Genomic DNA, 20,530 nt, shown 5'->3' with positions numbered 1-20,530 from the left:
TTATCCTATTTTCTACAATCTTAGTCAGAGTTTTCGTATAAATAAAGATTAGTATCTAAAAACATTCCAAGTTAAGCCAAGAAAATCCTCACATAACAAAGCAAGAAAATTTTACGAGAAAATAAAATAGATAGACTTCTTTAAAAAACCAATGATAATTTCAAAAAATACTATTCATATAACTGTTAAAGCTGTTTATCACATGTTTTTCACTTTGTCCTTTAAACTCTTTTTTATAAAAATAAATTTTATTTTAAAATATAATTTGTAATATATTTAATATATTAATATTGAAGCTATCAAGATTGGCAACTCTAGTTAACTGTGACCAGCATTGAATGCTGATTAAGAGAGTCCTGTCGAGAGAGTATTGTGGAAAAGAGCATATTCAAAGGACCAAGAAACACACACAGTGGCACACTCGTACACACAGTCAGAGTCACAGGCACTCGGTGGGGCGGTCGTTGTGGCAGTTGTGCTCCTCTGCTCTGCTCCTGGTGGTGCGTGACTTTAGACGCTTGCCAGTGGAGCCACTGCAAAAGATTCGCCAACAAGCTGCCACCGAGGCATCGAGCCATCGAGGCATCGAGGCACCGAGGCAGTCAGTCCGTCAGTCAGTTTGTGCTGCCAGTTGGATGCAGAACGGTCCGCCAACGGAGTTGTATATTAATTCGGTATATCGGGTGTAGCATAGTGTACGCGACAGTGTCACCTCCACGAATTAATCAAAGCCTATTTGAACGGTGCTATCATGCTTGCGGTTATGACTGTGGGAGGTGCGGGTGGTTGGGCGGCTCAAGGCCACCGCCCACGTGTCGGGCAGATTTGTTGTGTTAATTAGCAAAAAATGTCAGGCAAATGGGTAAAAAAAAAAAAACACAGCAGCAAGGCTGGAAAAGTGAAAGTTATGGTGTCCTTGGCTGTAATGGAAAATAATGATACTATACATGGAGGAATATAAAAAAAAGAGGAGGATGAAAGGACTCGCCTATCCGTTAAAAAGACCTAATCAAGTGTCAGCATTACAAAGCGAAAATAACTCGAGGAAAATCGCAGTGTCCTCTGACATATTGTTATCTGTGTGTTAGTGGTGTGTTAGTGTGTTGGAGTGTGTTTTTGTCCTCTTTTGTGGAAAACTAAAACTTTATAGCATACTTTTGTGCGCAGCCTTTGAGGAAACTTCCCTTGGCGAAGCCTTCTCACACAAAATCGATGCCAGGCTGTGTTTCCGTGTCGTCCCTGTACCATTTTGTTTATCAAGCCCACCGAATAATTAGGAAAGTGAACATTTTTATTTTTGCATTTGTAGTTTGGGGCCATACGCCATCGCGTATGTACATATCGCATATGCACGAAGAACTTTGTTGTCATGTTTGCTTATGTGAGAGGCCCCTGCAGGTATTTTGCCTTTGTTTCGCCTTGACACATTTCGTTTTGGCCACATAGCCATATAGCCACTGACATTTGCCACCGTAAATGGATAGGAGGCTGCCCCTGCAGCTGCAGCTGCATCAACAGCCGTTTATTTCGCTTATCTGTTTGCCCAACAATATTTCTTGCCACCGTGCCTCAGTGGCATAGTGCCATAGTGCAGCAGTGCCACAACACCCACAACAATGCCCCGTAGTCTGAAATTTTCAATTAGGTTTTATGACACATTCCGTTCGCGGCATCGATGGAGCCGGAGCACCCGCTCGTTCTGCACTTTGTGGGCCAGTCATTTAGCTGAAATTGGCCAAGCAGCGCAAATTTGCATACCAATTAAGTTTATTATATATTTACTTTGACTTTCATTAAGCCACTCGACGTTGCCGTTCTGCGACCCTATTTTTGCGGTCTGTTTTTGTTAGAAAAAATAAAAGCAAAAGTTGCCAAAGCAACTTTGAAATTAAGGTTAACACAACTATTTTGGGGGAAAAATTAAAAAATTTTTTAATTCAAATGTATTGGAGATTGTTTGCAAAGACCTTTATAAAGTATGGCCATAATGATGGCATTAAAAATACATTTTTTAAACTAATTTATGTTTGCTAACAAGAATATCAGCTGGGCCATAAATAACTCGACGATTTTATTCGGTAAAAAGCCTGAAACAAAATCGAAAAACCACAAAATAATAATAAACATAAAAAGAGCATAAAAATAAAAACTGAAATTGGCTTTGGCCAAAAGGCAAGAGCAAGGTCGTAAAATACGCACACATGGCTTATGAGTTACATTTTGCATTTAATTCCCCATTTATTCCCTAGGGGCTGATGCAGCGATCAAAGTGGGATATACATATACTAGGGAGTATGAGAACCCGTCTTACTTTGCTGGGTAAGCTGGTCAAATACCTTAAAAAGCTAAAAGTGAAAGCTTAACAAAATTGAGAAAGACCAGGAGGAAAAAAAATGCAGAAGAGAGAGAGCCAAGGGGATAGGGACTAGAACTTTTTGTGGCTACGTGGTTGGGACGGGATGAAACGGGAACCGACTGGGCTAATCCCTGGCTAACGCCCATCCCGGAAAATGTTAAGAGAATGCCGACCACAGGCTCGCAAAAGGTCGAGTTAATCTAGGGTTATGCCGGAGAAAGAAAAACAGAATGTGGGGAAAAGTGAAAGTGAGATGAAAGGTGAAAGTACCTGACTGGGATGAAACTTTTGCATAAGAGAAAGTAAATATGTGTGAGCCATTTACTTTTCTCAATGCAGTCGTTGTCATGCATGCGAAATGACAAGCCTTTTGGTTACAACTTGGCCGAGAACTCAAACAAAGTAACCGAGCTGTTCTTTGGGGAATGTCTCCTGTGGTGTTTAATTAAAGTTGACTGTAAGTGAGGGTATGAATATTTTAGTTAGTTGGATAGTTTGGGCAATAAACATACAAGTGAAATAAACTATTAATTAAAATAATGAATAAATTATAGTTTTTCTACAGAAATGATAATTTTTCTGCTGAGGCTACAACGAGATTGATGACTTTTCCATTTACTTGGCACTTTGTCAATTCCTCAATGTTCTCAGTGGGGGACATCGCTATTGGTATAATTGACTAATGAGCCAAAGTTCAGGGTCCATTGAGTGTTTTTGCTTTGTTGTGACACTTTTTTGATTGCCATTTAGTGGGAATTTGTCTGCTGGATGTGTTTGCGGTGAATCAACACCAGTCATTTGCATTTTATGTTGAGATTTGCAAATTAAATTAACCAGCCAGGAAAGCAGCTTTAGGATTAAAGACACTTCCTAAATTCCAGCCAGAGGCCATGTCTCTCTGATTTAAGATTGGATAACTTATTATTCCTTGCGCATCAGCTCCCCCAGAAAGTATATATTAATCCAATCTATTCCAGGGCAAAACATTTGAACTTTTCCCTCAAGACTCTCGGTGCCGCAAGCAGTTGTGGTTGACATCGTGATGCTTATTTCTGTCCGATAACTGATGACGGTTGCCTTCAGAAAATGCTGTTTGTGTTCCCGGACCGACTCTGTTTGTTGGACTAAATGTATTACACAGACAACTTATCACGCTGTATTAACTCTTCGCCATATATCCTCTTGTTTTTGCCGTTTTTCCTTTGATTTCTTTTTGGACTTTGGCCACACGCCCACTCGACGGGGGGCATCGTTTGTTTGTACATTATTTGTCTGTTATATTGTGGAGATTTTTTCGCCGTCGACCTCGCCCCGCGCATTTGTCAGATTTTTTATATCTTTCCAGTCACAGGCAGTTAAGTGGTTTTTACTTTACATATCTCTTCCGGTTCCGGTTCAAATGTCTTGGCCAGAGAACCTTTAGGAGGCTTTAATATTCCACGAACAGACAGTGACTTTTATCCGATGTGTCAGTTTTGGGGCCTCGAACTTAAGTATACATTTGTGCATTTGTCCGTGAAAGTTGCGCCTCAACTTTATCCTTTATCCTGCGAAAAGTTTTCCTCCAGAATATGGTTTAAAAATAAGTCCTGGCCCGTTTAGCCTCGGCTGCTTCTTTGAATATCTATTCGAATCGAAGAACCAAATTGTTTGACTTGCTAATTCTAAGCCTGGATAGACAGGTGTGAAAACCTCGTGAATGTGAGGGGTTCTTGGCCAACTTTTCCTCTCAAACCGGGCCAAAGTCGAAATGAAAATTCAATTTCGCAACCACAAAAAAGTGAAACTTTTTCTCTGCAGCCACAAATCAATTTCCGACTTGGCAGAGTGGGCCAAGCAAAAAAAAGGATAAACAAAAATGGATGTTGGCCAACAAAATGAGGAGAAAGTGTTGTAACATTTTCTACCAGAAAGATAAAAAATGAAAAATGAAAAGCTCGAGGATGAAAGCAGCTTTAAGTGATGGTTTGGATTTTAAAATATATTTTTCATCATATTGATTCAACTTTGACTTGGAATAAGAATAGGATATAGCTCACATGCATCAAATTACTTTGCCATCAAAGTTCGCCATTATACATTCATATTGTGGGATAAATACTTAATAGAGATGCCAGTTTCCATTCATTTTGGTAACTGCTTTGCTGTGATAGGGCGACCTTCCCGCTTCAACCATTTGAATGCCAGAAAAGGTCAACTTTTGTGCAAAAATTGAGTTCAAAGCGCTGCTGATGAGGGTAAGATACTGGTGACAACCTATGGCCAGTTGGTTGGAGGGTGTTCCAGTTAGAGGATATCTTCCGCATAAGCTCGTTTTGATGGTCTTAGGCGAAATGTCAGACGAGGATTTGAGTCCCTCTCCAAAGGACGACAGTTGCACCTTATTTTTAGTGTGCGGTGTGTGGATTTTCCCCAAACTGGTTGCACAGATGTCGGCGCATATATTATGGGCTTTGCTTTGTTTTTCCCCATTTATTTATGGCCGGCACATGTTAGGCCAACACATTTTTTATTGCCTCCCCGACCGTCTCCCCCGCCGCCCTGGAAGAGAAGGCTCTAGCTGAGCATTAAATGCCAACAATTCCCGCATGTTTACAGAACTTCTGTTTGTCAGCCATTTTGAAGGACATTTCCTTGCCGGCACCAACAATAAACGTTCTCCATGGTGATATAAAAAGGAAGGAACTATTGTCACATGTTTCACTTTTCCCCTTTTTTGTAGACATACATATATGTTTATATTTCTGGAACTGCAGGAAGTCAGGGTGAGAAAGTTCATTAATTGATAGGACGCCCTGGCACTTTTCTCGTGTGGGTCGTGGGTCTTGGACCGTGGGTCTGTCGGATATCAGAGCTGGGAATTTTTCTGCGGTTAATAAAAGCGACTGTGTGCTTTCTGGCATATATTATGCATGTGCATAGTACATTTCCCTTCTGCCGCAAAAAAAAGTGGTTAAAATAAGGAAAAAGGTGGTTTTTCTACAGAAACAGTGCAGGCTTTTTGTTAAAGGATATTTTTGTGGAATTATGTTATATTTTCTTTGATTTAAAATGGAATAATGTGGGAGTTAAATGCTTAGTCTGTTTTCTTAAATTTTGTTGGATTATTTTCTGGCCAATTGGCTTCTTTGTAATTCTAAAATGCTGCTCCTGCCAATTCAGCAAAAGGCTCCCCTTTCATCGATGAAGTGCCAGTGGGATTTTCTTGTCTTTTCTCTTTGTTTCTTGGTTTTTTTTTGGAAGCCATCCAGAGGGTATCCTTTACGGAGTATACACATTTGTAATCATGACCTTGCAAGTGTCGCACACACCCCGGCCAAGACAGTTTGGCCACCCGGTTTCGTAGGCCATTTAATGTCTTAGTTATGCCAGGAGTCTAGCTGGAAAATCGCGTGTACTACTCCAGTTTTGGCCAACAGGCCATCGAGAAGTGGGCGTGGCACCAGTTTAGCACCCTTTACATTTGTTAATTGTGGCACTTAGTTGGCCAAGTTACGGCTGAGCATGCAAATGGCCATACTAAGCTGGAAAATGCTTTAAACATTTTGGCCTTAAAGCATAAAACTCAAGTGGCCAAGAAGTGCTGCATAGAATGCTTGTTTACGGAGCTTGAAATTGCTGAAATATAATAAGGGAGTGTCCCAGAAGAGAGTCGCAGCGAAAACAATTCAATTTCGTTGCTTTCCCGTCCTTTCTCCACTTTCACTCCATTTCTGCGTCATCTGGCAGAACTGCAGCTTTTTGTTTTGGCATTTTTGTGTGGGTGTGTCCCTCTGGAAGTATATACATATTTTTCATTATGCTGATGAGGAGCGCCATTTGCCACGCCTTGGACGCATTTCAGCTTGATAAGTTCCAGCCAAATGGACTTGCTTTCGGCCAGCATAATTAAATATTTGATTAATTGCATAACTTCAGGGGGAAAATATAAAGAGTTTGTCATAAGTGTTAAAGAAAATAAATATGTATATGGAGTTGCAAAGTAAGTCCTTGTTAGCTCAGAGCTTTCTTAAGATTTCAAGGTCTTTGTTTTCATATCAAAATAGGTACTAATAAAGTTTCTTAATTATCGAGAAAAGAAAAGTGTCTGAAAGTTTCTCGAGAGGAATTAAAATTCCATGAGGTGTTCAATAAAGTTCGCTAATCAAAAACTGAAAAGAAAATTGATTTGGTAAAGTTCTGATGGGTTACAAAAAATGGTCAACTCTTTTAAAACAGAAATGCATACCCTTTGATTGATTGAATGTTTGCTTGATTGATCATCTCGATGGTTGAACTTTAAACTGCAGTAATATTTGCGTGTTGAATGTCTGTTGGCTCAATTAAGCCGGGAGACTGGTGTGAGCCAGGGAGGTCCTAAGGTCAGTAATTTATCACTGTCGCTTATGTAGTTCCAGAATAGAAAATAGAGAGCCAAGACCCGAGAACCGAGCAGTGAGAAGTGGGAAACGTGGCCAGAGACAAAGGGCCAGGCGGGAGAAAAAGTGACGGTCAATTGTTTGGGCTGATTGTGCTTAATGAAGTGTCTGATATGTCATGAGCACAGACAATATGCAAGTTTTCGCCAAAGGCACTCTGCCTCCGCCTCTGCCATGCAGATGCAATTAATACAACACCCGGAGGCAAAAGCACTCAGTCATCAGTCCATGTTCGATGCAGGCGAATCCTTAAGATACAAAAAACAAAAACGGGACACGTGTCGGACAAAAATATATGCAACCTGCAAGTACTACATGTCGGGAAAAAGTGAAAAGTGAATAAAGAAAAGTGTCAGTGACCAGAAATACAACAGCCATTCGTATTCCATGATGTGATGTAGGCTCCGAGTTAAGGCCCGGACTGAAACGTACACATATCGATCTCGATCCCCGATCTGATCCCCCAAGGACATGAGCCACAACCTCCAAGTGAGCTACACAGCTTTGGGCATGTCGGACGATAATCAAACCTGCAGCTACTCGATGCCCTCGATGGCGTCTCCCGGCTCCAATCACCGCCTGCAGCGCAATGTCAACTTCCACGAGGAGCTCAACGACTTGGCCGGCTACCCGCCCCAGCAGATGCCGCCGCCCCCCTCCACGGCGGTGCGGCGCTTCTCCAAGTCCATCTTCCAGCGGCCGCGTTCCATGTCCGTGTGGAGTGACATCAGCCGGAGCAGTATGCGTCTGGATGAGAGGTAAGTGGGGGAGGTAGTTAACCAGGACCTGGGTTAGGTTTGTGGTACACTTAGAAAAAAGGTCACTGGGCTTCTAGACGAAAGAAAGCTTCCCATATTTGTGGTCATGCTATGAGATATTTTTTTAAAATTTTTCCTCGAAAAATTCATTATTTTGTGAAGCAATATTCCTATTATTATGAGTTTAAAATTACAAAAAATAAAATAAAACCCGATAGCTTAATAAAGGTTAAGGAACAAAATAAAAATGCTAATTTAATGGAATAATTTTGAAGGTTATATGAAACCTAAGCCATTTTGTCCTCTGTACGAGCCCGAGGCTCTTTTGTAATTTGCGACATGTGGTTTCCAGGCTCTGTGTGTGTTTGTGAGTGTGTTGGGGTGCGAGTCCTGCCTTCTAGGGAATTTATGTGTTTTCTGTATTCTTAGGCTGATTGCGTGAGCGAAATCTACATAAATATTTGCTTTCTATCGTATAAAACACCCAACAAGGAGGGGAATGTGCCCGAGGAGTAGGCCTGCCAGCGGCTGTATGCGAGGCATGACAAAGTGTTATAAGCTGCGAGTTCATCTGATTATAACTAATCTATCGATACAGGGCGGGCATTGATTTTCTCTTGAACAAATATTTAAAAATAGGCATCAATTACGTTCTTTGTGCAGAAATTAAGCAGAGTCTTTACACACTTAATGGCCAACATCCTCTGGGAGGCATTACAGCTTAAAGCAAATTATATTTTTATTATCGCAGATTGGAGATTATTAAATCCGGCTGTAGCGTATGTTCCTGCGTATTACTCCCAGCTAAGCACACACTTCGGGCATAATTGTTTTCCATAAAGTTCATAAACGAAAACGAAAATTAAATTCAAACAGCTTTTCTGTCATTGTGCTGAACGCCATGTGCCGCAGCCATTAAATTGTGCCTCTTTAGCGAAAATATTGGGAAAATGCTTAAATCAAATTTGAGACCCCGGACACAAATCGTTTATGCATGAAAGGGCAGCCTCGAGGGCAGTTTAAGGGGTTATATACAGTTGTACCGCGCAAACATATGGATTTTTATCGATTTGTTTTTGACACCATAGAAAATATTTATGAAAAATGTTTTACCGACGTTGTTTAGTACATGTTTCTGGGTACCTAATTAAATTTTTTCATAAAAAAAATATTACATAACAAAAATGTTATAGCCGAATTCCCGGATCGTCTTTTTTCGATGGTGTCTTGCGGTGGACATGATTTCTCGAAAACGGTTCATCCGAAATCCAAAATTCAAAAAAGTTTAGTTAGTATATTGTATTGTCTAGTCCGTGAACGAGGGATTTTTAAAAATTTTGATAAAAAAAAAAATGGCGACGTTTTTAACAAAAAATGTACTTTTTCAACGTATAAGATTTTTGTTTTTTGTGCTTTAAAAAAGGAGTTTTCAAAAAAATTGAAAATCCCTCGTTCACGGACTAGCTAATATCATAATAAATAAGTGGTCAAAATTTGGTGTTGATCGGATTAGTAGTTTTTTAGTAATCGTGTCCACCGCAAAAGCAATTTCCCAAAAAAAAGATTCTGAGATAATCGCGTTTAAAGTTTCAAGTTTGTTCAAGTTTTATATGCAGATAGTGCGCTTTAAATAGCTACAGCTTCTGTTCCAATGCTCCGATCGTTATGAATTTTTGTGAGAGTATTCCCAATAGAATATACTTAAAGAATATGCAATAAAAAAAAAATCGATTTTTTCATATATCACAACTGTATATAACCCCTTAATTTAGTTTTATCACTTGGACTTTTATTATCCTGTTATCCCGTTTGTTGTCTCTGGTCTGTGATTATTGCTCGCACTCGTCGGTGCCTCCTTGCCGCCCCGTTAACACCAAAGTAATGGGATTTAGATATCGGGATGGTGGCAATATTGAAAGTGTCGGAATATATTAGCAAGGATATCTGGGTGCCAGACTAGATTAGTGACTGAGTGGAGAATAATGGAGAAAGATTGCCAAAGGGGATACAAAAGTTGGAGCTTGTTAGTACCGAGTATCTTGTCTTCCTTATAATTCACGAGCCTTTGCCACATTTGTTTATTTTTGTGGCCTGCACATGAGTATTTGTAATTAAATTTCCCCCGAATATGGCTGTGGCACGTGGTTGGCAGCCGGAAATTTTGAATGAAATATGATTTAGAGGCAAAGGGAGGGACTGGCAACAGGGCCAAGTCAGTCAACAGCTCACAGCCCACGTTAGCTGTGCAAACTTCTGAGGCTTTTGTGCTGCAACTTGGCCAATTTGCGTCATTCAGCCACCATCCGACCGCCCCTTGGTGCGCCAATTAGCGCAAATAACTCAATTATGCTCGGCTCGGCTTTCTTTTCGGCGTGTAGATGGCCCCGGTCATGGCACCTTGCATCGACACCTCTTTGATTGGTGATTATGTCGGGTGTAAGCCATCCCGGTAATTGGCCTGTCAGCTTCTTTCAGCTCCTGCCAAGAAGTGCTAACCATTAATTAAGTCGCGTCTGGCCATGGAATCCCATGCATTTAATGTTCCACCGAGTAATTGAAATGAATGATTATCGCTCAGCCAAAGCTAAATGGGGGTGTGTAGTTCGCTATTGAGTTTAACTGGTCTTTAACGTTGTTTTGCGGTCTGTATATATACTATACTAGTTCTCTGTTAAGCCGTTTTATTGCAATAAGCCACCCACACTCCACAGCTTTGGAAAAAAAACGAAGGAATCCTTTAACAATGGCCCATAAAAGCTGAGAATGAAACCCCTCTGCCCAGGAATTGCTCATATATCAAGAGCCATTGAAGAACATAAAGAGCTTTGGTCTTTGGCGCCGCCCACTAAAGACTTTCCTACACAAAGGAAAATATATTTTAATAAAAACCCAATAGTCTTTATTATACTTACGTTTAATATTATAATATGATTTTAGTCAATATTCCAAGCATTAAGATAGCTCTTTTGCTAACCTTTTTCTTTTTTCTCTTGCAGGTGAGTGAAAGTGTCTAAATTAACATGATTTTTTGTATCCACCTTGACAACGGTACGTATACGTAATATGTAAGGAGTCCTAAATGGACTTTATCATGTGTGAAAGTGCCACAGGGGGAAGGGTGGACAGGTAAAGAGCCCTAGAAGTTGCTCCTTGAGCAAAACACGCTATCAATTATGTCTTATCTGGAAAAATAAAATACCTTGTGTCTTTGTTCTTGTTCCCTGGCAAATTCCTTGCCGGAATCTCGAATATTTTGCAAATGACTTTACGCATTCCGAAGTGGTCTTTGCTTTCATCGGCATCGTTTCATTTCCCCCTCCCTCGGAATCTCATAAAACAATCATAAAAAATGCCTCAAATCATCACGGACGAAGGCAGCAGCAGGATCCTCGCCCCCTTGGGTCCTCTTCGATGCGTTTGCAGGTGGAAACCAGCGTATCCTGGTTGGCACGCATTTCGTTATGCCTCGTGTGTTATGTTTAATGTTTTCCCAGTGTTTATGTTATGTTTATGCCGCTGCCACCCGAAATGAAACAAAATGTATTCCACGCGTGTGTCTATGTGTGCGTGTGTGCGGCTCCTAATTGTGTTTTACGCGTTCGTGGATATCCTTGTAAAACTTGTGTGTGTGTGTGCACAAGTATATTGTGTCAATCTCGATATACGAGTATGTAACAGACAGCAGCAGATCTTTGTGGCTTTTATCTCCCGGTCCGTCTGTCCAAAGTGTAACGATTCGTTTCCAATTAGTGACTGACATTCAGAGGGTTGAGCGGTTTAATCTTCGCCGCCGGTGGGCTCTTGATTATCCAACGAAAGCGAGAAAAAAGGGGTGCTTCTGGCATTGTGGTTTTGAGTTGGATTTAGGAGCTGGAATACAAAGATAATTGCTTTATAAAATGAGTACTAAACGTGTTGGATGAATTTAAATATTTATCTCGGCAGTGCCCAAGCATAAATTGGCATAAATTTATTATATTCACCCGCTTCATTTGATTATGAAGCACAAATATTTTCGAACTGGGAATTTATGTACTTATCCTGTTGAGAAAGTAGTTTGCAATGCGTTAAACCAACGAGCAAACTCAATAAATCGAGGCTACGCAGGACGAGTTCCTTGCTCAACAGCTTAATAACATTTTCCAAGCACACATTTCGATGGGCGACCCCTCGCCCCTTGCGTTCTCCCTTTCCGCCTAAGCTTTTCATAACCACAAGGATAAAAGCATTCAGATGCAATGCTTCTGAAAATGGTTAAAGTGTTTTTGCTGCATACTTTCAGGCGGGCGTCATGGCGCACATTACGTATACGACCCATTGCGTCATAAGGTTTCATTAAAAAAATTAATGCCCCACGCAGACAAAGCAACAAGTCCGAAACAGGGGGGAAAAATTTCAAGCATTAGCTGGATTTTGAAATTAAAATCCCACCTTTGGACTGGCCAGGATGTGCGTGTCTTAAATTCATTAATCTGAAATCAACAGGAAGGCACCAACAAAAAGCCACCAACATTAACGACCACGACAAGTTGCTTTCACTGAAATTGCCAATTAGTGGAGGGCAGCTGCAAATGCAGCAGCAGCAGAGTAGCAGCAGAAGGCCATCGGAGGTCAACAGAGGCCAACGTTGGTCAGGAAAATGGCAGGACGCTGTCAGGACACTGCCAGTAAAATGTCAGTGAAGTGAGATTTGCGCCTAAGCAAGCAAATGCGCTTAACGGCGCACCCAGCAAGGAAACGTTTGGACGCACATGTTTTCCTCAGGACTTTCCGTCCTCCTCCCCCCCGTTCCTGACCTTATCCTTCTGTTAACTTGCCCATCCTCTCTTTGCATTACTCTTTGCTCTTTGCATCAAAGTCACGGTTTACTCTCTTGGTTGTGGCTCAACCACGTGTTCGTGCTGCTTATGCCTTTACATTGTTATTCGCAGGACATGCTAGGGAGAAGCATAACCCCAGGATGAGGGAGCAAGGGCAGAAAGAGAGCCTGTGAGCATTGCCAGTTGAGAAAAAGGCACAGGACAATGTTTCAGTTTCCGTTCTATTGGTTATACAGCTTTCACTTTGTGTTTTGTGTTTGTGTGCCAGGAGAAGCTTTTTTTGGAGACTAGCCAGTAGGCTCACATCCCGAGAAACAGATGGCGCCAATAACTCTGTTAATAGGATATGTTGGGCTTGAATTGGGAATAAGAATTATATTCTGAATCAAAACATATATTCAAAGCAAAGAACTTATTCCTTTGTGACCCACTCAATCAATTGTGCCAGCAAGTATTATTTAACTTAATTCTCAATTGATATTTGCATCCTGTGGCTTAGATCTCTTCCTTGACACACAAATTATTCATGACTTCTAAATTGCCTTCGCATATGCCAAACACAAAGCCCAAATTTGTCAGCATAATGATGATTATATCAACTACAGGCGGCAATTGAAATTGGTGTAGCACGACGGCCCAGGATTGCTGGCTCCATCCTCAGCAATGCTATCAATGTCACTCCCCCGCACACCGGAATAACATCCTTTTGGCCAAGACACACACACACAGACACACACACACAACAACGATTAAGATGCAAAGTGAATATTAGTATGTTAACACACTTTTGGCCCCCTGGCTCTGGCGTTGCCTCGCCTAGATGCTTTCCACTTGACTTGACTTGAGGAAGCTGCCCGGCTACTTGACTGCCGACCCGTTGTCCTGTGCTGCCATGTCCCGCTGTCCTGGCAAACAGTGTGGCTTGAGTGGCCATCCAGCTGCGTGCTCCTGTGTCTGGCATTCGTAATGAAATTCAGAGGAAGGAATGCTTGGGGCCAACCTTAAGCGTGTTGTGTGTGTTTGCTTGGAATTTATTTATTGGCTCAGCCCGTCGGAGGGCGTCTATCGGCTTGAGTTTACAGCTTTTTTTTGCTGCTCTTGGCATTTGTGACATTTATGACTCTTGTTATTGTTTACAATATTCCTCATTTAAGACTCCAGCTCGAGCTGAAGCTCAAGCTCAGGCCTGCGGTTTCCGCACACCTGTTGCGGTCTCGCTGAACTGATTTTCTGTCTGTCAGTCGAGTCATAAACAAGCGTTAATTGTACTCTCAGTTTTTTACACCTGTCACTCTCGTTTTGTAGCTGCTTTTTTTTTTTTGGTTTTTGTTTGCCAATCAAGCGCGAATTATGTGGGAAACGACGTCTTCCCCAATTGTTTGGCGGTACTCTGTAAGCTACAGAGCCTTAACAGTGGAGAAAGCTCGCTGGAAGCGAGAAGCTTTCCAGCCAGCATAGTCCTGTAACAGTGGGAAACCATGTTCGCGGCAGATCGGGTCCTGTTACACAATCCTCGCCAGGACTCACCCCCCACACTCAGCTGCGGGAAAATATGTTAGTCGGTCGGCAGTGGACGTTCGGCTCCAAGTTCAGTTCAGTTTCTGTTTTCAGTTTGTTTTTATACCTTGCACATGAAACATGTGATTTCCTTCGAACGCTCACCAGCTCACCAGCTCCAGTCAGCGAAGCCAGAGTTTTCTTTTAGAAGATTTTCCCCTCGCTCCCCCACACAGTGGGCCTGTGTGTGTGTGTGTGTATGACTCTGAGTGTGTGCTCGTGCGTGTGGGGTCGTGAGTTTCGTTCATATTTCGTTCGTGTCGGTGACATTTTCCAAAACGCGAGATTTTTGTACCGGAAATGGCTAAAGTGCTAATTAAAATTGAATCAATCGACTGTGCAAAGTGAAAAAAATGAGTTTCTAGACTTAGTCTAAGGTTTAGCATAAAATTTAATAGAATATTTAAAGATAAAAACTGAAATAGGGAAAGATTTTTAGCTTTAACGACCTTGCAACCATAAATCTTGAATGGAAAGTACTGTAGTTTGTAGTTGGTTTTTTATACAGCCGAAATAACACACACATAAATCAATAAAACGAGAATAATAAATTATCAAGCTGGAGTTAAATATTTAATTTCACACCGAATGATATAAGTGGCAATAAAATTTCCGTGCGAATTTGTGGCTGTCTACAGTCAGTGGAGGGGGTGTGCCAGTGCCAGTGCCTGATCCGGTGCCGGTGCCTGTGCGAATGCATAAATAAATAAGGCTGACAGCAGCCGGAGACGCAAGTAGTGTGCGTATTCGGTGCGAGTGTGTGAGTGGCGCTCAGTGTGACCAGCCAGTTGACCCGTAAGCCGTATTTTATCCCGTGGACACACCAAGTCACCGGCGCAAAAAAGGAGAACCCCAATCAAGGCCCAAGTTGCCGAAAGTTTCGCCAAGAATTTATTGCCAATGCCGCGCTCGCGCACTCCACTGTCCTCGGGGCCTCGTTGTCGGCCTAAGGAAAAAACCCGTAACCTCCACACCCAGAACCGAAAATCATAAACACCGAAACAACAGCCTCGCATAACCCTCCACACCACACCACACCACCACAGGTATCCTGCAGGATATGCCAAAGGTACGTATTCCAATCCACCTGAAAATGCCAGCCATGTCGACTCAAGTGTGCAATCGAAAGTGAATCCAGCGCATCCGTATCCGTATCCGTAGCCGCATCCGTTTTCCGCTTTCCGTGGCAATTGTTTTCTTTAGCAATTCCCTTGTTTTTTGTTTGCTCTACGTGGGTAATTTTTTATATCAATAAAAGTTTATCTGTTCCTATGCGGAGTGTAGTTTGGGGCCCCCGGTATCCTTCGCGGGCAAGTATTTATTTTTGGGGCTTGGTCGCGCTCGTCCAAAGTATCTTCAAAGCGATGGCTGTGGCTGGAATGGCTCGCGATTGCTGGAAACCATTGGGGGAGAAGAGTTTTCCGGGTACTGGGTAACACATTTTATAGCCAGCTCATTAGATAGACTCCTTTGATATGGAATACTAAACGGATTATCACATAAGATTAGAAATAATGTGGTTGCTTTAAGGTTTCTAAAGATGTATCCTTTTGAAGCACCCCTGCTACTTTAATTAACCGCAAAACTTATTCTAATCTGATGAAGGAATTTAATTCAATCTCCCGGTTAAGCCTGCTTAAAATTCAAACGTTTGCCCTTTTGACAAAACCGAACCCCAGCCCCTCATATCCTTCCACTGTTTTGGTGGTTTTCGAGGGGATGGCGTGGAGTGGGGGCCTGTTGTTTTTGTTGCTTTGTTGCATTTGACATTATGCGCATTAAATGCGCTTGAAATGCTCCACTTCCTCCGCTTCTAGGACCTGCCCTCCTCTACCCTGCCACACACAAACTGACAGTGACAACGATAACAGGGCATCGAGGCACTGGAATAACCAAGCTGGGAGGAGGGGAACAGTGCAGTGCAGAGCCGGAAGTGTCGGTAAGGCGATAGAAGACAGTAGACACTATACAGGAGCGAGGAGACTGAAGCCTGCAGACAGGAGGCGACATGAGGAGACAGAGGTAGACAGCTGCCAAAGCGCTTTGTAAATTATGTCGTTGAAGGGCTCAGCTCGAGTGGGTTTTATGGAGCGTGGAGTGGAGAGTGGAGAGCGGAGTAACCCAAACCCCAAAGCCAAACCCGAAACCCAAATGAAAGGACTAACCGTAGGGGCAGCAGGACATAAACATGTGTTCAGAAACTTTCCGCGAACGGCGGCTGTGATGGGGACATTGTGCGATGCCTTTAATTAAATATAAAGCAACCTGGTGGCTGCCAGCGATGGCGATGGTGCCATAGCGAAAGTAATTTCAATTTAATATTCATACTAATTTAAATATGAAAACGCATTTCGCGGCTTTCAGTGCGTATACGTAATGCCAGTGTGGAATGGTAAATTTGATTGCGGGTTTGCCTTTCCATACGTGCAGAGCACTTTAGATGGAAGGTTAGATTTGCGAGGCATTAGTGGAGGAGATGCGCGGATATGACTTTAAAACTAAACCAGAGCCTCACAGCCACATCAGTTGCCTTTTAAAACTCGCAAAGCCATGAGAAAAGTCACTCTATTTCTGGTCCTCCTCGTTGGGGCAGTGGCCTCCCTGGAGCATCATGGATATATCAGCGATTTCCTTCAATCGGTGAACCAAACACGATCCTTTTCCACCCTCCTGCTTTTGCAAAGAAGGGCTCCGAAGAGGGAGTCCCAGCTCGATATTCTGGAGAAGCACTATCCCTTCGCTTGGCCAACGATTCGCCTTGACGAGAATCACACTATTTATATGGTGAATCACTACATAAAACATATTCTTTCGTTGGTTTACATTGATTGTCTGGAGGACGCCATTTTGCTAGATGCTCTGGCGGAAAACCTGAATCATTTAAGGAATACCAGGATAATTGTCTGGTTGTCGATCCCAAAATATGAATCACTTCTCAGAGTCATAGAGGAAAAGTCAGCTGAGTTCAACTTTGTGAGAGTTGCCGTGGTACACAGTGCTTCAAGGATATATCGCCTACAACCTTTTCCAAAGCCATTCCTGAAGCTTGTAGAAAATCCAGGTAAAAATAATAAAATCTTCTGCGAAATGCCATGGAATTTTATGGGAAAAAAACTTCGAAGTTTTCCCGATTTTGTGCCCCCAAGAAGCTTCATTCGCACAGATCCCCTCACTGGCAAGAGATCCCATGCCGGCTATATATACGATGTTATTCGGAATTTTGCCACCCAATACAACATTTCGTTGGAAATTCTGAAGACCGTGAATGGCAGGAGAGCCATTCCCCAGATAGAGCTACTGGATATAACCCTGCAGGGGCAACTGGACATACCGATGACTGGACAATTCTACAACTTCAGGCATTCCAATGAGAGCCGGATCTATGCTTCTCTGGGATGGTCGAGCCTGGCCATCGCAGTTCCTTGTGGAGAGGAGTTGGCTCTATACGAATTGTTCCAAATGAATTGTGGAAAGGAGCGCATTGCTTTCTTTTTCCTCTTCTATATCTCTTGCAGCGTTCTTGAATTTATTTTTATAGCTTTCAGCCACTGGATCCAGCGCAAGCACCGCCGTTTTCGATTCTTCAGAATGATTGTTAACCTGAAGGTGCTGCTAAGCATCCTAAACATGTCGGTCCCTGAAGGGAATCGGTTCAGATCCGTGAAGGGGCAACTACTGACGGCCATGAGTGCAACAGGAATGCTGGCCTATTGCATTCTAGGAGCACAATTAAGCACCCTTCTCACCCTGAATCCCCAGTACCGGCACGTCGTCAACTTCCAGGAGCTAATCGAGAGCAAAACACCAGTTCTATTCAACAGACTCACCTATCAGATGATCGAAAAGCATGTGAATATGGATTTTCTGGCCAGGAAATTGCCAAAAGCCCTAATAGTGAGCAGTACTAGGCAAATGGAGCTGTTAAGCACGTTGAACGCCAACTACGCCTATTTGATATTCTCCTACCAGGAGGATCCCTTCACTCTCATGCAGGAAAACGTGCCCAAGAAGGCTCTCTGCAAGTCACCAGATCTGCAAATTTTGGGCGGTCTTACCTATATCTTTTGTCTGCCCAGGAACTCCATTTTCTCGCGATCCATTCGAAGGTTTTCGCTAAATGCCTGGGATACTGGTCTCATGTCTCACTGGCTACTGAAGGCCATACACCAGCATGTTTCGAGTCTAAAACTTCAAAGGAAGGATCATAAACGAGTTGGTAATACTCTGCAGCCCCGGGACTTTATAGCTTTGTGGGGTTTATTGTTCGTAGGATGGAGTGTGAGCATTTGCGTTTTTGTTGTGGAAATAATAATCAATTGGTTGAAGAAGTGAATCCAACGTAAAGTATGTTTGTCAATTAATTATTGTATATTTTACCCTAATTGCACCGCCTAATGACTTTAATAAATGTTCCCACCAAGAGTTCAAGGCAAGCCGTCTTTGTTCCTTTGACCCTTTGTCTGTATCTCGGTTCTCTCATCAATGACAATAAAAAACCTCGGTCATAAACAGAACTCGAATGATATATGTGACGATATGCCAGGCATTTATGATAGAAAATGAGGGACAGCCAGCCAAGAAGTCGTGACAGCGTTGGGGAATGGGAACCAAACATAATGCCGACATGTGGGCACCGACTCGATGGCCTAACCTTGACCGGATTTCGGGGGCGACAATTAATTATTGCATAATAAATGTGTACTTTGAGCCAGAAGGTATCCAGTCTATTGATGAGATTGATGAGTCGGGCGTTTGGACTAGTTGGTAGTTGGATAGTTGGAGGTCTCTGGCAATTAGGGAAAGCATGGATCGACAACGACAACACTCCAAAATCAATCGATTGACGTCAGTAAACAGGCAATAAAAAAAAGGGGAAAAAAATTGGGCAAAGGAAAAACAATACAAAGGTGACACACTGGCACATGGGCCCACAGGGCGGATGCGTCACCTACAGAAGGGGTTTAAGTTCTCAACTTACGCCATGCCTTTTATGCCTTGGGATTGTGGCGTCGACTTAACGAGGCCAACACCGATGCCAGGGAATAAAAAAAAAGGAGGCGAAATCCCTCTCCCAGAGTTACGCTTCGACAAGCTGATTGCTCCGTTTGCTGTTTTATCATTTAATTAAAATTTAAATTGTAACAGAGAGCGGAAAAGAGTCCTTTTTTTTTGGTTCGGTTTGTGGGAGTAGAAAAGCATAACTTTTCACGTGTATGAACGAACAACTTCGTTTTGCGTTTTCCGTGAATTATTTATATCGCATACAATTTGAATTTCTGGTATTTGCATTTGTCAGATTGTTATTTGCTGATTGACGTTGTGGATGTGTTACAGAGTGGGTGTGCCTTTGATTGGAAGGTGTGGGTGTGCGAGTCCCTAGGGAAGGCGCTGGAAATGGACGCCTCGCATGTCAATTTTCATTCAGAAAGACAGAACCGACCCGAGTGCTGAAAGGCTCGGGTTAAAGGTTATGAAATGCACTCAACCACACATGGCAATCATTCCTGATTTATATTCATATATTTGCGCTAAACAAGCTTTTTTCTGCCGGCCCGGGAATTGCATCCCTCATTGGCTGCATTCCATTAAAGTCAAAGCTAATTGCACTGACAATCCATAATAATTTGGCCCACTAAATGGAAATCATATGCTTCGGGAATGCGGGTTTGTTGGTCAATTTGCTGTCAAAATATGCCAGCTCAGCAGCAAGTCAGGTTGGGTTGGGTCGGGATGGGATAGGATGGGTCACTTAACCTTATTAAAGCCGACAGCCAGGCAGCCAACCGAAAACTCATTTGCAGTCCAATGCACTGGAAATTTAAATATTAGTATCAGGTTAAGGATAGGAAGGATCATAGACTTTAAAGGATAATAAAATTATGAATTATTTAACAGACTTTGAAATCTATACCTTTTTCCGTTTAATTCTCTAGAAATTCGAAATTTCTAAATACCCATTCCCTTGTGCAAGTGTAAGTATGTAAACCTAAAACTTGGCAAAAGTGGGTGGGTGTTGGTGTTTCTAGCGGATGGGGCCTGTACAGGCAAAGTGTGAAAAGCAAAGAACCTCGGGGCCTGCCGCTCGGCAAACTGCTCTTCTGGCAGCGAGTTGGGCAAAAACTTCCGTTTAAGTACAAATATTTGCCTTGCTCTGCCACCGCCTCTCAGCCACGCCCACTCGCTAGGATATAGAGGAAAAAAATCCTTTATAAGCGGAGAGAGTGAAAGGCGAGAAATAAAGCGAAATGACTTGCAGACATTTCATGGAAAGCTTTAAGAGCCAAGCTGGTTCACTTCTCATCAATTATCCAGCTGAAGACTGCAATTGAAATTCTTCTAGCGGCTTAACGTTGAATCAACATTTTTTTATTACCTCCAGGACATCCCTGCTGCCTCCTGCCTCCTGCTGCCAGAAAATCGTAAATTTACAGCTGACAGGATATGCACTGGAAAGGAATGAAATGGAAACGACGAGTCGGCTGGTGTCAGGCCTGGCTAAGTGCATGACAATCACAGATAGTTGGCAAGTGGGCTGGCCGGGGTGGTGCTGGGGAGCTGTGACACTCCCTATTTGCCAGCCAGCGTGTCTCTTGTTGTTGTTCCATCTTGATGCAACAAACA

The 20,530-nt window shown here is 42.5% G+C and overlaps 2 protein-coding genes across 10 annotated transcripts in view; both read left to right on the top strand.

Moving 5' to 3' along the window:
• Nucleotides 1-20,530, top strand: part of SLO2 (slowpoke 2) — an 89,449-nt gene that overhangs the window by 17,011 nt on the left and 51,908 nt on the right. Inside the window, exon 1 of one of the 9 annotated variants that reach the window (XM_070278866.1) lies at nt 6,777-7,532. The exons of 3 other annotated variants lie outside the window; for them this stretch is intronic. In XM_070278866.1, coding sequence (XP_070134967.1) covers nt 7,246-7,532 — 287 coding nt within the window. In that variant the 5' untranslated portion in view covers nt 6,777-7,245. Of the gene's footprint in view, nt 1-6,776; nt 7,533-20,530 lie in introns of those variants that run through there. 5 more of the 9 variants (XM_070278869.1, XM_070278870.1, XM_070278865.1 and 2 more) reach the window with 5 other exon arrangements.
• Ir47a (Ionotropic receptor 47a) lies at nt 16,460-18,191 on the top strand. The gene is made up of 2 exons (XM_070279206.1): nt 16,460-18,121; nt 18,180-18,191. Exons 1-2 carry the CDS (start codon nt 16,460-16,462, stop codon nt 18,189-18,191), a joined length of 1,674 nt encoding a protein of 557 aa, XP_070135307.1.

Source organism: Drosophila bipectinata, chromosome 2R (genome assembly GCF_030179905.1).
Source record: "Drosophila bipectinata strain 14024-0381.07 chromosome 2R, DbipHiC1v2, whole genome shotgun sequence".
In the NCBI taxonomy this organism is placed as follows: Eukaryota; Metazoa; Arthropoda; class Insecta; order Diptera; family Drosophilidae; genus Drosophila; species Drosophila bipectinata.
This window is presented reverse-complemented; position numbering and strand designations above follow the sequence as displayed.

Excerpts from the sequence above, each read along its gene's own strand:
- Ir47a (XM_070279206.1), top strand. The coding sequence starts at position 16,460 with ATGAGAAAAGTCACTCTATTTCTGGTCCTCCTCGTTGGGGCAGTGGCC.